The sequence below is a fragment of the Ixodes scapularis genome, unplaced genomic scaffold, assembly GCF_016920785.2.
Source record: "Ixodes scapularis isolate PalLabHiFi unplaced genomic scaffold, ASM1692078v2 PGA_scaffold5__190_contigs__length_132052651, whole genome shotgun sequence".
In the NCBI taxonomy this organism is placed as follows: domain Eukaryota; kingdom Metazoa; phylum Arthropoda; class Arachnida; order Ixodida; family Ixodidae; genus Ixodes; species Ixodes scapularis.
In genome coordinates, this window is record NW_024609880.1 from 130,814,285 (window position 1) to 130,829,945 (window position 15,661).

The 15,661-nt window shown below is 45.0% G+C and overlaps 1 protein-coding gene across 1 annotated transcript; it reads left to right on the forward strand.

Annotated features, from left to right (window-relative positions):
* Positions 1–824: 824 nt before the first annotated feature.
* On the forward strand, positions 825–14,108 carry LOC8030771 (ubiquitin-like-conjugating enzyme ATG3). Its single transcript, XM_029978261.4, has 9 exons — positions 825–1,028; positions 1,124–1,165; positions 2,922–3,042; positions 3,772–3,882; positions 6,550–6,605; positions 9,110–9,253; positions 9,786–9,938; positions 11,047–11,174; positions 13,368–14,108. Exons 1-9 carry the CDS (start codon positions 957–959, stop codon positions 13,516–13,518), a joined length of 978 nt encoding a protein of 325 aa, XP_029834121.2. The 5' UTR covers positions 825–956; the 3' UTR covers positions 13,519–14,108.
* The last annotated feature ends 1,553 nt before the right edge of the window (positions 14,109–15,661 follow it).

Below are 15,661 nucleotides of genomic sequence, written 5' to 3' on the forward strand. Positions count from 1 at the left end.
TTTTCATAAGCTGCGCACTCTGTGAGCCGCACGGTATGTTTCTGCACAGGAACGAACACCGAAGCACGACGTATGTACGACACAGCGGCGATGGAGCAACACGGTTATACTGCCGTAGTACAGAAAATCCGCTAGAGAAAAACAATAAAGAAACTAGCAAAACAAAACAAAGAGTAATCACACTGTGCTACAAAAGCACCAAAGTAGAAAAATTAGTTCTTGCAAGAGCTACCGCCGTCGGCACGGCGGGCGACACGGAGCGCTTCATGGAGCCGAGGGAGCAACGCGGCCGCGGTAAACGAGTCCGATAACGACAAAAACGAACTAAAACACACAAAAAATACTCCCACAGCGCTTCAAAAGCACCAAAGTATAAGAATAACCACTAGTTTCGATCAAAAAGACCCTTTAAAGTTGTAAAATACTGCTAAACCAAGCTCAAAAGGTCCGGCCAGATGGCATTCGCGATAGCAAGAGACCTCGAAGATGGCGACCGTGGTGGGCGATGCCAGCGAACCTAGCGAGTGACGTCAAGATACAGATTCGAAATTGATTCAAGACCTCAAATTACGGTCTCCTACATACGTGCTACAAGAACAGCTCAGTGATAACAGTTTTCGGATGGATGAATAATAACAGCTGTACCCTTTTGAACAGCCTTTTTAACGAACTGGGGAAAAAAAATAACAAACAAATACACACGTAAACAAAAAGCACCGGAAAATTTATAGAGTACATTATAACAACTCTATGGGAAAATCACGGAAAGTTATAGCGTCTCCGTTCTGCAGCGTCCTCTAAGGTGCTTGTAGTGAATAGATTGAATGTCAAGTCAGTACGTCGCTTCTGGTCTCGGCGCCTGTGTCGGGGGTGTGTTTCGTTTTGTTCTCTTATAAGGCGCTGGTACAAAACAATCTTGCCAACTCTTTCCCGGTGCGTCTACCTGTGGCCTAGACATGCAGAGCATGATCAACACCGTCAAAGGGACGGCCCTGGGCTTTGCGGACCGACTGACGCCGATTTTGAAGGTGCGTGCAAAGCCTTGTTTTCCTCGCTCCTTAATCTGCGTAATCTTCGCCCAAGTGTCTTTTGTTGTGTCACGCGTCGTTCGAAATCCTCGCAGGAATCCAAGTTCAAGGAAACCGGAGTCATCACCCCCGAAGAGGTAATCATACTAGTTTACAAAGGCGGGACGCCGACCTAGATCGACACACATTGCATCGATTGAAATGCGATCATCTTTTGGACACTGACACCGATATAATCTTGAAATATTTCGTAAAATCTTCGTCGAAACACCGTCATTGATATGCAATCAGCAGTGATAGAAAAAAAAAAAAATCGGGTGTCACGTAATCTGTTAATAAGTCTAACATCGAGCGTAGAAGTTAGTTCGACCATCCGATAACACGTTCGCATCGGAGTGCCGGCGATCCCAGCGTCAAGCTTTGCCGACACTAGTTTCACATGCCCGGGATTGCAGTACCTCTTTTGTAGTGGCGTGCTTTACGTCTGTGCTCTCGCAACTGCACCAAACGAACCGGAAAGAGAAGCGAAAGATGGCATTGCCCTCCCATTGCTCAATAATTGTCCTATTCCTCCTCACTGTTTTGAGCACACTAAAATTCTAGTGTATCTAATCAGCCTAGTAAATACAGGGCAGACAGATGAACATCAGGTGACGCAATGCTGGCAGAGCGAATTGATACGCATAAATGTGACCTGCACCTTTCGCTTTAGTCGGCTCTTGGAGGCATGGAGTATTTTCGTGGTGTTCCCCGGGTTGCTCCTGCGTGAAACCGGATGTGGAACGGAACACGGTCGCATTAGTTGACGGTGCAATGTAACTCCCCGAGGAAGTGGCTCGGCATTTTTATTGTCACTTGCCTTGTTGGTACTAGAGGCCCAATATCGATGTTTCAAGAGGAAGCAAAGGATAGGACAGATAGGTCACAAAATGAACTTACTCTGGAAAACAATACCTTCAGCGCTATATTTACGTTCCGAGACACATTTCGAGTTGGGAACAATTCCGAAACAAACTTTCGAGAAGTCCACCTTGAAATGGAAGTTAGATTTTGGAATTGCTCGTACTGAAAAGTGTTTCATACAGTGTAAATATTGTGCTAAATTTTATTTTTTCGGGAAAAGATTTTTTCTCTGTTTAATGTGACATGTTATAAACATTTATCCAAACCCACACACACACACAAATGGGGGCATTTATTATTTTTTTTAAAAAGGCATCAAAGTGCTTTTTGAGATCCTTGTTTTATGGTCATATAACTTAATCTACGAGCTCTAAGCCCTTCGCTCTAAGCCATCTTGGCTCTAAGCCATCTAAGGCTCTAAGCGGATGGCTCTGAGCCATCCTAAAAAACCTGAAATTGCATTTATGTGTGGCCGATTTGCTTATTAAAAAAGTGCTAAAAGATTGCAACACTTACCATTGACGCAGAAGGACAGATTGGGCAATCAAACCTTGCTGAATTTGGTGGAATGACGGACGACACTTTCCAGTCACTCACAAGCGGTGGGGTTCCGCCCATGGACAAGTGGGAATGGTCAGCCACTCGTCTACGCGGGAACCACTCGCTCGCAAGTGGCTGACAAGTGCCATCCGTCGTCCAACCATATTCAGCAAGGCTCTGTAGCATCACCTGTCGTTCTGCGCCAACGGTGTCGCAACCTTTTATCACTTTTTTAGTACGCAAATCGACCGCACATGAATGCGATTTCGGGTTTTTTAGGTTGCTTAGAGCTTGTAGATTGAGTTATGATCATAAAACGAGGATCTCAAAGAGCACTTTGTTGCCCCTCTAGGGTGCGACAGGTTTTGCTTTAGTTGCTGCGGAAGGCGGCACGGCTGTCCAGGGCATTGCCGGGCGAGCAGAGTGGACGGTGATGTGGCGTGTGTGCAGTTTGTGCTTGCAGGGGACCACCTGGTGCACCACTGCCCCACCTGGCAGTGGGCAACCGGAGAGGGCCTGCCGGCCAAGTCCTACCTGCCCCCCGACAAGCAGTTCCTTGTCACGCGAAATGGTGAGGCCAAAACGTTCATCTGTAAAGAGGTCAGAGCTCGTCTGTCGGTTATGCGCGCATACGTTGAAAGCAGCCAGCCAAGTTAGCCAAGCTGCGAGGCGTCGTGCACAAATGTCGTAACTGCCCGGAAACCGTTTTGAAATTGGCGTTTCTCGTAGTATTTCCACCTTTACGCCCTTTGCTCGCTTACAATGTGTGAGCCTGTTGCAGCTCTGCCTGCTTGTTCTGGTTTGTACGATCGCTACCCTTCATTGATACAGTATTAACGGAGAATTTCATTCTTACAAAAGCTAACCTTGATATAACCTTGAAAAGTGAGCGTCATGCGCCAAGGTCGGTTGAAGACAGTTGGCCGAGGTACGAGAGACGACTCCGAGACGTTTCGAAATGACTTCGCCAGCTGCAAAAAGCTTAAAAAACAAAAACAAAAAAATGGTACAAAAGGACATCATGATACTAGACTCTGTGTTGTGCGCTTGTAAGGCCATGACTGGAGTTGACTCCTGCTGCATTCCTCGTAAAATGCTATTCTGCATGCCACGCTCTGATTGATAGATCGAAATGCAACTGCATATTTCTTGCACCTGCTTTTCTATCGCGAATTTGGCCGTCTGGGTACCTCTCCGAGTCCTCATCTTTGAGCCCAAGAAGATTGCATTGTTTTCTCGCTTTGATAGAGCCATTAACGAAAGTGCCCGAAGGTTACGTTTTTTCTGTGCCTCGCTCCAGTGCCATGCTACAAGCGTTGCAAGCACATGGAGTACTCGATGGACCAAGAGAAGGTGCTCGAGGAGGAAGGGGACGAAGACGGAGGCTGGGTCGACACCCACCACTACTCAGGTGAGGGTGGCACGCCCACGGCCGACATTGGGCCCCAGGGACGGCTCTACCCAACTTCTATTGCCGAGGGAAGAGGACGGGGCAGTTCGGTTTATGAGGAAGAGCAAGGTTTGAACGAATGGAGATGATGAAAAAGAATGTGAGCCTCGTCAATTTACTTTTTGTGAGAACTAATTTGTGTCGCTCGATTTATGGATTGGTAAGTGTTCTTTCAGAAAACTAGTTAGGGTGAGAAAACTGTGTTATAGCCCCCTTAAGCGGGGAGTCTAGTCCCTGGTGCGCTTAATCTACGAATATACTAGTCCCTGACGAGATGAAAACACCAGGGAGGAGTTTTGGTTGTCCCGCCCCCGGCTTGAGCTTCCCACGTTGGCCAGTGCCTGGGCATCTTGTGCACTTGGAGTGGGCGTGTGCAGCCAGGACGCTGCGGCAGGCATGGAGTGCACGCTAGAGGCCGGACATTGGAAAGACGCGCCATTCTGGTTCTCTCGATGGCTATAGATTAGCAGGGGAGGGACTGGTAACAGGGAAGTGTTGTTGCTTTCACGGGAATTGCAGCACCTGTACTCTACTAGGAGATGCATTAACCCCTTGACTGGGGAAGCACGTCTTTAGACTTTCCTCTATTTTGACCTTGGAATGGGGAGTGCATTTGAAGATTCGCGACGCTTTCTTTGGACAGAGGGATTGTGCGCCAATTTTCGGTGGAGGTTTTGGTCACTGCCACGTATCAAGTACAATACCAAGCACCATTTAGGTTTACCGTAGAATACTGCGCATCTGCCCATTCCACATTAAGCGCCCATATCCAAATTTCTAAGATCTGAGAAAATATGCGCTGTACATTTACATGTAAAATTGATGACCGGACACGTGCCCATCCCCCATATTTTCGCGATTATCTCTAAATTTTGAGTGGGCACTTGCCCGGTACTTTACGGTATTTGCGTTTGCTGGCTGGAGAAATCATTGAAACGCTTTGTCAGGAAATCTGTTTTCTTGTTTTTCTTCTGGAGATAATGGATGCTCTGAAGTGGAGCAAAACTTTTGAGACACGAAAAATGTGGCACTTCTTTAGCGATGTGACGACGATGACTTGGAAATTAGTAAATGCAAAACTCACCAAGGCATGGTTACATAGCCAAGAAAATCTCCCCACTTAAAGAACATATGCAAAGAAGTTTTTTTTTTATTTTTTAAATGCCTGGATGGGAAGAAAATGTCAAAACAAATTTACAACGAAAATAATTCCTTTTTAAAGCTATATTTATGGCTTGAAACAATTTTTTGTTAGCATTCTGTAACAGTCGTCTTTTCCACTTTTTTTTCTCGCGCCTGTGCGCTTCACATGGAGGAAAGGTAAGCTACTTGGATTGGCTTGGCTGCTCGGCTGAAAAACGTACTCAAGCCTCGTGCGACTTCCACTCAACTTTGGTGTGCGCTGTGCTCTTGGGTTTCTGTGCTGGAGGTGGTTGCAGTGGTAGTCTGCCTCTTTTGCGATGGCTCCGGAAGTGAAACGTAGACTTCTCGACCGCATCATGCAGCTAGGGCTTCTCCCCTACGAGGACACGCCTCAAACGGTTGCGGCGGGTCGCAGCTCCTGCTGGAGTCGTACGATTCGAAACGGAAGTGACAATTTTCTTACACTTGTTGTTTCTCAAACGTCAAAATCTTTTGTTATAAAAGAAGTGCAACAAAAAAGTGAAGATTAATAAGTAACGTTTAGAGCTCGTAGAAAGATCCCTAAAGAGTGCAAGCACCACGTGACTGTAGTGGCCAGTCACGCGACTGTTAGTAGCCACTTTTACGGGGGCTCTTGCATGCATCAACTACAAGTTTGTTTTGCGCCATAGATATTGCCGCGCGCAGCTGGCCAAGTAGGCAATGGACCCATGGCCAAATGGTTATCGTGCTTGACTCCCACGCAAAGGGCCGAGGTTCACTGCCTGAAAGCAGACACACCCTTTTTTTTTTATTTGTGTAAATGTCGCGTTTTGGTGTATTCGAGAATTCTGTTGCTTATTCAAGGTCCGAATGTCCTACGCGCCGAACCTTCTACGCCGATTGTTCAAGAAGCCCACGCGTGTACAGAAGGAGCTCCGTGTGGCAAATTGGAGTCAATGTCGCCCCAGGGCTCAATCCTGCTGTTTCGCCGACATCGACGCGTGCTACTCTAAACTTCCATTTTGTTTTGGGCACAAATTCGCCCCATTAAATGTTTAGTTCCTCCAGTTAGTCACCGTCTCACTATTTGTCACCCGTGACAATATAGCTCTAAAAATTTTGTTTCTTCATTGTAATTTTATTCTACAACATCCTTTTTTCTATCCAGGCTGTTTAATTTTTTTTCCCTTTGGTAATGATTTTTAAGGTGTTAAGGTGTGACCCAATCTTACGACATGCTGCCGAGCTCTGCAGCAGTAATACACTTTGCCACAGTCTCCCCATTCACTTCGTACTGTATTGGAAAAGTACCCACTGATTTCTTTGTTTTATCATTTCTATTTACTTCTACGATTTCTTTGTGACTATTTTCTCCCTAATTCTTTAAGAGTATTGACGAAAAAAATAATTTTTATATCTTCGCATCGACAGTTTGTCCTGTTGATGTGCTAGTGGACTCCCTTTTGTTCATTCAACTTTCTGTGTTTGTGACATACTTTACAGATGGCACCACCTCTGGACTGGCAGAGCAGGTGCAGGAAATGACGCTGGAACCTAATGTGAGTGTCGAAACCACTTCCATTTGTCTTACCTAATCCTCCAAAAGTTGGCATGCTGGAACTCTGGGTGGCTCACATAAAACAAAAGAAATCGCAAAGGTAGCGGAAGCCACTGGAAACAATTGGAAAGGGAACTTGCAGCTTCCTTTGGGCTGCAAAATCAAAGTCTTGTAGCAAAATATCCGCTGCTCCTCCAAGGTTTCCAGGAAATTCCTTGACGTCTTTCGGATTAGCTTCGCATAGCTTTGACCGAAGCTCATTATTCTAGTTCTTTGGCACCTGTGTTTCATAGTTGTGATTCTTTTTTTTCCAAGCTATAGTGGAGCCTAAAAGAGCCTCGACAACCTGTTCCACTTTTCACAGTATACAGTACAATCTCGTTAATTCAAACTCGCGGATAATTCAAACTAACATGCAAGTCCTGTCCTGTGTGTTTCTAGGAAAGAAACTCCGGGTAATTCAAACATTGCATTATTCAAACAAAGCTGTGGTCCCCCTTGGGTTCAAATTCACTAGATTCTCCTGTACTGCTTTGAAGACTTAAAGGGATCAAAAACACATTTTTTAAGTTCCACTTGGAGACTAGCCTACAAGCTCGGTTTTCCGCGGGGAGGATAATCTCGGCCTCCTTCTTTCCTAAACTGTGAGTGGAGCAAAGGAAAGAAAGAGGTGACTACAGTGATGAGAGTGCTGTGTCATTGGCACCAAATTTCACCGGGAATGAAAGCCTGCTACGTCTTGTGCCAAAATGCCATTTTTGCTAAGAATTTGCTCCACACCTGCGCTGACATGGGCGGGCCCATGTCACTGCTTAGAAAAAAACAAATTCTGCAAAAGAAGTTGATTTTAAAGAAATGCCATACTAACATCCACCAACATATAGAGAGTGCTCCCAGAAAGTTTCATTAGTTTACTTTGCATAGTTCATTTTTTATCAATTATTTTCGGTCCACCGACGCTAAAATAGAGGTAAAGGTTGGAGTACTTTGAACACAATTTTTTTTTCCATTCCACTTTTTGGCATAAATTTTACACTAGAAAAATTGTTGTTTTGTTATTACGTAACTTGGATTAATTTTATGAGTTTTTCTGGGTGAAATTTTAAGAAGAACGTAGCTATGAGCTTGTATTTTTTTTTTTTTGTCATGTTTCCTGTTCTAGAGTTAAAATTTTGGACAAAGGATGGAAATCTAAAAAACAGTGTTTGTGTTTATGTTGCTTTTATGAAGCTGGTATAATATAGAAATATAGCTCCATAGCTATCTGCTCTGAACTGTCCTAAAGCAATATAACACATGAAAACAACAAATTTATAAGTTATCTCAAAACAATAGTTTTCCTACGCAGACTTTCATCTGAACATTTGCAATTTTTTTTGGTACTTCACCCGGGTTAGCAAAATATGGCAGAAATGCTCTTAGCATCAAGAGAAACAGGCCCTGTAGATGTCATTTAAATTGGGCAAGTGGTTCAAACCTTCATTTTTTGGGGTAGTGTATAGCAATACAAATTAATATTTTAATACTGGTCGAGTCTAATACATCTTAAGTGTGGGGCATTGCAACACATTTCAAAGAGTCTAGTATTTGCTCGTACATATTTTATTATAAAATAATTAAAAATCACAAAGGCCACATTTCCCAGGGACTAACAAAAGGTTCTTAAATTTTTCATAAATTTAAAAAAATATACATTCTAACCAAACATAGATAGTTGCATTCTACATATTTTAAAGTATATGCATGCCAAATTTCCTTATCATAGGACAATATTAGGAACAAAGATTCTTGTGCACAAACTGTGAAGATAAAGAGAAAGATATGTTTGTACGTTACCATAGATATGTAGAGATACACTTTTGGAGCGAGAAAAAAAATATTTTGTTAATAATTCTCCGTTAGAAATTGAAGCTACAAAATACTGCGATGGAGAGAAGATGTCTAGGTCTTCTTGTAAAGGTTAAATGTGATGACAGCAGAGGTCGCAATTTGAAGAAGCGCGCGCAAGAATAAATTAATGCCGTTCTGGGTCGCCGGGAGGTCTTCAAATGCGTACTTGACTAATTCGGCGATCATAACTGGCACTTTTTATTTTTATACATAAAATATGAAGATTTAAAGGTAACGCACCATAAAATCCAAAATAAAATTTTTTCGCAAAATATTATTGTTCTTTTTCCTTGCATCCCCTTTAAAGGTACCGTACTAGTACATGTGAATACTTTGGAAGAGGCAACGATGAACAGCAGAAAGGCCCGTCCTTGCTCCTGTGGTAGTCTCCGTTTGGCGTATGGGTAACGGGCTGAAGTTGAGCTAGTTGGTACATAATTTAGGTAAATTGTCAGCTAGAACGATAGGGACAAAACACTGTTTTGTCGCTATCGTTCTAGCTGACAATGTACCTAAATTGGCGTATGGGACCAGGCAGCTTAGCCTTCTCCCACTTTTGGTCCCTTCTTGCGCTTTTTGAGCTGCTTCGCTGCTGATCCCCCAACCCTGCTGCAGAAACCCTCCACATCTCCTCTGAGGACGACGAGAAACCAAGGGGACGGCGACGCGGACAACGACGACGACGATGACGACGACGACGAAGAAGCGGCCGACATGGACGATTTTGTGGAGAGCGGACTTCTGGACGCGGACGATCCGGTGAGTGGCTTCTGGCACGTCGAAGAACAAAGCTCGTCTGTGGTCGACCTCACTTCCTTCTTTATTCACCCTTGCTTCTGCACGTCATTTGTTTCAGTTCAAGTCGCAGGCTTTTCTATCTTTTATTTACATCTTTACGCAAAATCTGGCCTTCTCCAATAAGGAATTCTATGTGACAGGAAGGGGGCTAAAAAGGGCAGTAAATTTTGACCACTGTGGTCACTGAAAGAAAGAACTGTCTTGCACTCCACTCTTCTCACTTAAATGAAAAACAAATATATTTCTTTGCTCGTCGACAAGTTGGGGGTTTCGTCAAAGAAACAGAAACTTGGGCAAATTTTTCAGTGGCATCGTTAATGCCAATACACCCGGGTGCCCCTTGTAGACCGATGGACGAGGTGTTGCACTCAAACATTTGCGGAACTCAGCCATTTTAGTCCAAGTGGTTTGTGGGTGGAACCACTTGAGTGGGGGCCAGCTGTAGCACCGGTTTAGACTTTCAATTCGGGACCTGCCTCGTGCCGATTTGCAGGCGACGGTGACGGCCAAGCCCGAGGTTCCGGCCGCAGAGAAGTGCAGCGCGGCGGACGAGGGGGGCATTGTGAGCACCCGCACGTACGACCTGAACATCACGTACGACAACTACTACCGCACCCCTCGCCTGTGGCTCTATGGCTACGACGAAGTGAGCGCCCCTCTTCTCACGGTTCTGTCTGTGCCGCCATGTATTCGTCGGCGCGTTCGAGTGTGTACAGTCGAACCCCCTTTACATCAATGCAAATGCAGGAACTGCGTGAACACTAAGTTTTGACAAAAGCCCTTGAATTTGAATAATGGCTAAATAGCATTACAGGCTTTGAGTTTGAAAACGTAGATAGAGTGCATTTCTTCTTATTTGCAACCAGATATGTATGTCCAATCTTTTCCCTATGGTCCACGTGTATTTGAAATTGATTCAGAACTAGAGTCCAGAAGAATAGAAGTTAACGAGGGTAGAAAGTTGGGCAAGTTGGCGATTCATAATGATAAAAAAGCGCAACAAGACGACGGACACAGAAGACGACACAGACACAGCGTTGTGTCTTCTGTGTCCGTTGTCTTGTTGCAATTTTTAATTATCAATAGAAGTTATCTTGTTCCTTGACGGACTCGTGAAAAACCTACCATGTTCCAAAACATTTCTGTACTCTCCGATCGCACAGAAGATCCCTCACCGACTAAGGGTAATTTTTGTTTGGGCTCTATAAATATGTGTGCACGTGCATTTCGGTACTGTTTAAAGGCGTCCTTGTACTTGTGCATTATTTAGTCTTTAAAGGTATCGTTAGGAAACTTGCGAATGGGAGTTGTATGACGTACATAATTTTAAAAGCAATCGCCTCCTGACACTGCATTACGCACGACTCACTTTATAGCACCCTGCTGGAGGAGTATGCCCGTGGGAATCCTTGTGAAGTCGGTCGTCGCCATTTGTGACATTTTGTGATGCCATTCAGTGTGGCTATTGAGACGTTTGTTCTCTAGAATGATCTTACGCTGGCTCTGAAAGAACCTGGGGCCTAGTGACCTTTCCCGGTACTTTTCATACACCGGTTTCATTGCCCCCGAGCTCTCCTATTGACGCGATGTCCACTGTCCCGAGTACTATGCTTTCAGGCTCTGGCATTGGGTGATTTTATGGTACACCAGCTGCTTTAGGAGCCTGCGTTGTAAATGGTCGAGAGCAATGTGCTGTTCTGGCCCCTGGTCGGAATGCACCCTGGAGATGTCTCGATCCCCGTCATGTCTCGCAGAATCGACAGCCACTGACCATCGAGGAAATGTACGAAGACATCAGTCAGGACCATGCCAAGAAGACGGTGACCATGGAGGCACACCCGCACCTGCCGGGACCACCCATGGCTTCTGTGCACCCGTGCAGGCAGGCAGCTTCTCTATGCTTCTGGGGCTTTGAGTTTTTTATAGATGGGTGGTGGTGGTGGTTGTACCATTAGGATCTTGCAACTGCTTACGACCTTGCAGCTTAAAACTTCTTAAAATCTCTGGCGACGAGAGACCACACTACATATTGAGTAGAACACTACCAGTAGGCATTTCCGTATATTTCTTTCGCACATCATTCTTTCTTGGCTCAAAACTGACAATATTATAAACAACCATTTCTTATAGATAGTATGTACATTTGGTCTCGCGAATACAGTCTAAGCTCGTTATAACAGACCTTGATTTTGACCAAGATTTCGGTCTGCTATAAAAGGAGTAGGTTGTATGCAGATATGAAGTTCAGTCAATGGTACATAGAGGAAAACCAACCAAAATTCACAAATTGGTATCTGCAAAGCCCTCCCTCTAGTGAAATGCAGTTCCAGAGCCACATCCTAATGTCACCAGCGTGCCACTGCGTTCGCTCATTGTAAGAGATCGCAAGAACTCTTGTCAGCAAATGCAAGTGTTTGAATGGGCCTTTCAAGCTACTTTGTGTTGAAACTGTCTTCTTTTTATGCCATTTTGTTCCCGATTTTATATTTGCTAACTGTCACTGGGCAGAGCAAGCACTGTGATATGGCCAGGGTTGCCTCTTTTACCCTCCCTCGCCAGTTCTGTGCTGTAGGTTCCAAACACAACGGGAGAAAGGACACCTTTATTCTTAAAATAATTGCATCAAAATTAGTTGTTCAGGGCATCCTAAACCGGTCTTTCATCCCGTATGAATAATTTGTGCATCGCAGGAACTTCCATGTGAATGTCATAGAATGAGGATGTTTGAGAACTGGTGTTGCTTGGATTGAAAGGTAAAACAGGAAAACAAAATTTCTGTATGAGCCAATATCAACCTAGGCCTGTATTTGTAAAACGGACACCAACGGCACTTAGTTCAATAAAAAAGAATTTACGGACTATCATGCGACTTGATGCGACTGGACAGTGTTAGCTGGTGCAACGTTTTTACAATACAATAATAAAACTCGTCTTAAAAAAAACAAATTATGTAAAAATTACACAATTGTAATTTTGTCTCTTGCGTACTCCCCTCTTGTGTCCCTACGCCACTCCATGCGAGTCTTCCGTTGCTGAAAGCAGTGCTGTAGGTCATTGAGCGATAAGCCCTTCATGAGCTTCGTCAATTTTGCCTTCGCAGCATGGACAGAGTCACCCCTCATTCCTTTCAACCCAGGCTTGATTTTACGGAATAGGAAAAGGTCGGATGGGGCCAGGTCAGGGCGAGTACGACGGGCGCTTCAACCCAATGACACTATGCTGAGCCAAGAACCACGTGGCCTGAAATGTGGAGGAACAAGTCATGGATCCTTTGAGACAATGTGCCAGCACACAAAGCTGTGCCAGTCATGTCGTTCCTGGCTTATCGACCGTACTCGCCTGCTTTGACCCCATCTGACGTTTTCCTATTCCCAAGGACCAAGTCTGGGTTGAAAGGAGCAAGGTTTGATCGTTGATGCTGCGAAGGCAGAAGCGACAAAGTTTGTGAGGGGCTTATCACTCGATGACCTACAGCACTGCTTGCAGCAACAGAAGATTCATATAGAGTGGTGTAGGGGAGGGCAGTGCATAGGAGACGACATCACAATTCTGTCTTTTTTTTAATATGTTTTCTTAATGATGAGTTGTTATTTAATAGCCACAGCTGGTATTGCGCTGTGATTGACCAGAAATTCAGGTGATGTCACTCAATGTCTGGCGTGAACCACAACCAATCGCGCACAGAACAGCTAGCAACAAACACGTTCTCGTGGATGTGCGCACAAATTGCTGGGTCGCACCAGCTTGCCGATTCTTTGCTCAGTAACATTCTCTTCTACGTGTTCACATGCACGCACTGCATGATCTTGACGTCGAATACGTTCCATCCAAACTCCGAGTGTGAGACCGTCGGCGCCTTCGCATCCACAGCGTTCTTTCACGGGTGCAATTACGCCGTCGAAGAGCCGCTCGTCGTCGCATTCACACGGACGTTCAGCTTTCTGCGATGCATGGTTTATTTATGTGGGCGAAAAGCTGCGTCTAATTTTCTTTCTCGGACTCTGTAGATTGGAGCGACTGGTCGGAGGATTGATCGATTGATGCGGGTGAATGCAAGCGGAACGGTTCTGTGCAGGCACGCAGAAGTGATGAAGAGGATCATCCAGACAGTGACGGAAGGCGGAGGAGAGCTGGGGGTGCACATGTACCTCATAGTGTTCTTGAAGTTTGTGCAGGCAGTCATACCCACCATTGAGTACGACTACACCCAGAACTTTGCCATGTGAAGCGTGCACTTTGTGGCTGCGTGGTTTCCACACTGTTTGAGCGAATGTAGGGAGCTGTGCTGGATTTCCAAAGTGTGTGTGCCAGTTTTTGCGACTACTGTGATGGACGTCATTGTCATTCTGGGTGAGGACATCGACGAGGTATTTTGGGGGAATTGGTGGGCGTTATGCTTGGTTGTATTACATGCCGCCGACGTAGAAGGAAAGGTTGGTGCAAGACCCTGTTTGGGTTGCTGTTTCCCTCCGTTTTGTACCAATACTGTGCACTTCTATCGCTGATTTAGTTTCCCTCTGACAGATTTGGCCTAATAAGCTCTAAACAACCTTCCACTGCAGACTGGTTCATGCAAGGGTTTCCATGCACTTACCGATTGAATTTCAACTCTCATTGCTTTCCTACAGGTGATTATGAATGCAGTAGATACAAATATAAAGCTAGTGGCAAGTAATCCCAATATTGATTTCTGACCAACCGTTATAATAGTACATAGCACTTGTTTCTTGCACGTGTGGAATTCTGTGCTTTTGCAGGCTCTTGAATGAGAAATGTTTGTAATAAAATGCCACTCGACATGGCTGGTGGAAATGTTGCGGTTGTCTCTCTTGTCCTTCCCTGGCCTTATACTTCGCACGCTCCTAAGCTGATAGGGTGGCAAAAGCTATGTGCTCGTCAGACCAGTCATACATAGATTGTTCAACACGATTGCGCTACACTTATGTGCAGAGAGGGGGTCACCCGATCAAATGCAGGCGTTTAATTCGTCTGCGAGCGCATAGATCCCACCACCCTGTTGGCTTAGGGATGAAGGAATATAAGTATTAAAGATGGTGTATAAGCATGTGGTAGTAATGCTTCACTCTCCTTACATCTTCAGCTCGATAAAAGAATCATTTGTACTGGACTGCACTCCGTGAAAGGAACAAACTGACTGGGTCCGCACTGCTTTTTAATTAGGGTAAACCACTCTGACAGTGTACATATAAACATAGCACATTTTCATTGCTTAAAAACTGGGGTAGCTCAAATGAATTTGTAATGTACCATGTTTTGAGTTGCTTTCCCGGTTCTTTAAAGGTCCATTAAAGATGTTTCTGAGCTTGTTTATTAATTGCGATAATTATCTGAACACTAAGCATCTCGGAAATAAAAAAATTGGGATTGTGAGTGTCCTATTTCCCCATTAAAATCTGTTAGTCAAAGAACGCAACATGTTCCTTATTCACAAGAACTTGAGAACCTCTTTGAGCAAATTTCTTGGAATCTGTGTGCATACCAGCAACTTTCGGTCCCTTTCGCACCGGATACAAGTATGTAGGAAGATAAGCTGTGGTAAAGCACATGCAGTGAATAAACAAAAAAAAAGGTTTTGTGTCCATGATGAGAAACCTTGGGACCAGGACAGAAGCGATAAGGAAAACACCGTCTATGGGACGGTGTTGTCCCTTCAGTTCCCGGTCTCGAGGTTTCTCCTTATGGGTGTGCACCAGCTTGCCTGCGTTTTTACTCCAGTTTCACATTTTGTGTGTATGTTCAGACAGCTGGAAGTTAGCCCGAAGGGGCGTCTGGTGTCTCGGCTGTAGATGAGAAATTGAGCCGGTGCAGTACCACTGCTAGCCTGGGGTCTTTCGAGGGATACTGAACTGAAATTTTAACTCGCAAAACGGCTCGAGCGAAAGCAGGACTCTGCAGAACCCAAAAACGTACAGCAATATCCCAAACAAATGGTCGTATTTTTAGAAAATGCGCGATTGAACACGGCCGACGAGACACGTAAAACCATGGTTCTCATTCCCTCTCCTCCTTGCTTCGTCCCGTCGGGCTGGTGAACCGAAGCGAGGAGCAATGCCGCTAAGGTGCCTGGAATGTGTCTTCGACTGGTGTTTTTGGCGTTCTATGCTGCCCATACATCAAAAGTGGTCCCCAAGTGGCAACGAATGACGTCCCAGAAGCCGGAGTGTACCGCTCTTGGGTGTCGCGATCCTGGCAGTTGGGCGTAGAAATGCTGGCGAAAAGTACGAGCAAATGAGAGTGTTGCTGTCGTCACAACGTCCAAACTCCTGAAGCTTCCGTGGGCCGTTGCACCAGAGAGCGACCTGCAGCAGGACAGGCATCTGCTACTAACACCACCACTGCTGGCACACT

What these genes read in the sequence shown, in the direction of transcription:
- LOC8030771 (XM_029978261.4), top strand. Translation starts at nt 957, where the DNA reads ATGCAGAGCATGATCAACACCGTCAAAGGGACGGCCCTGGGCTTTGCG. An exon ending in GACTGACGCCGATTTTGAAG is followed by an intron (nt 1,029 to 1,123) that starts GTGCGTGCAAAG and finishes AAATCCTCGCAG; the next exon opens with GAATCCAAGTTCAAGGAAAC. An exon ending in AAATGACGCTGGAACCTAAT is followed by an intron (nt 6,606 to 9,109) that starts GTGAGTGTCGAA and finishes ACCCTGCTGCAG; the next exon opens with AAACCCTCCACATCTCCTCT.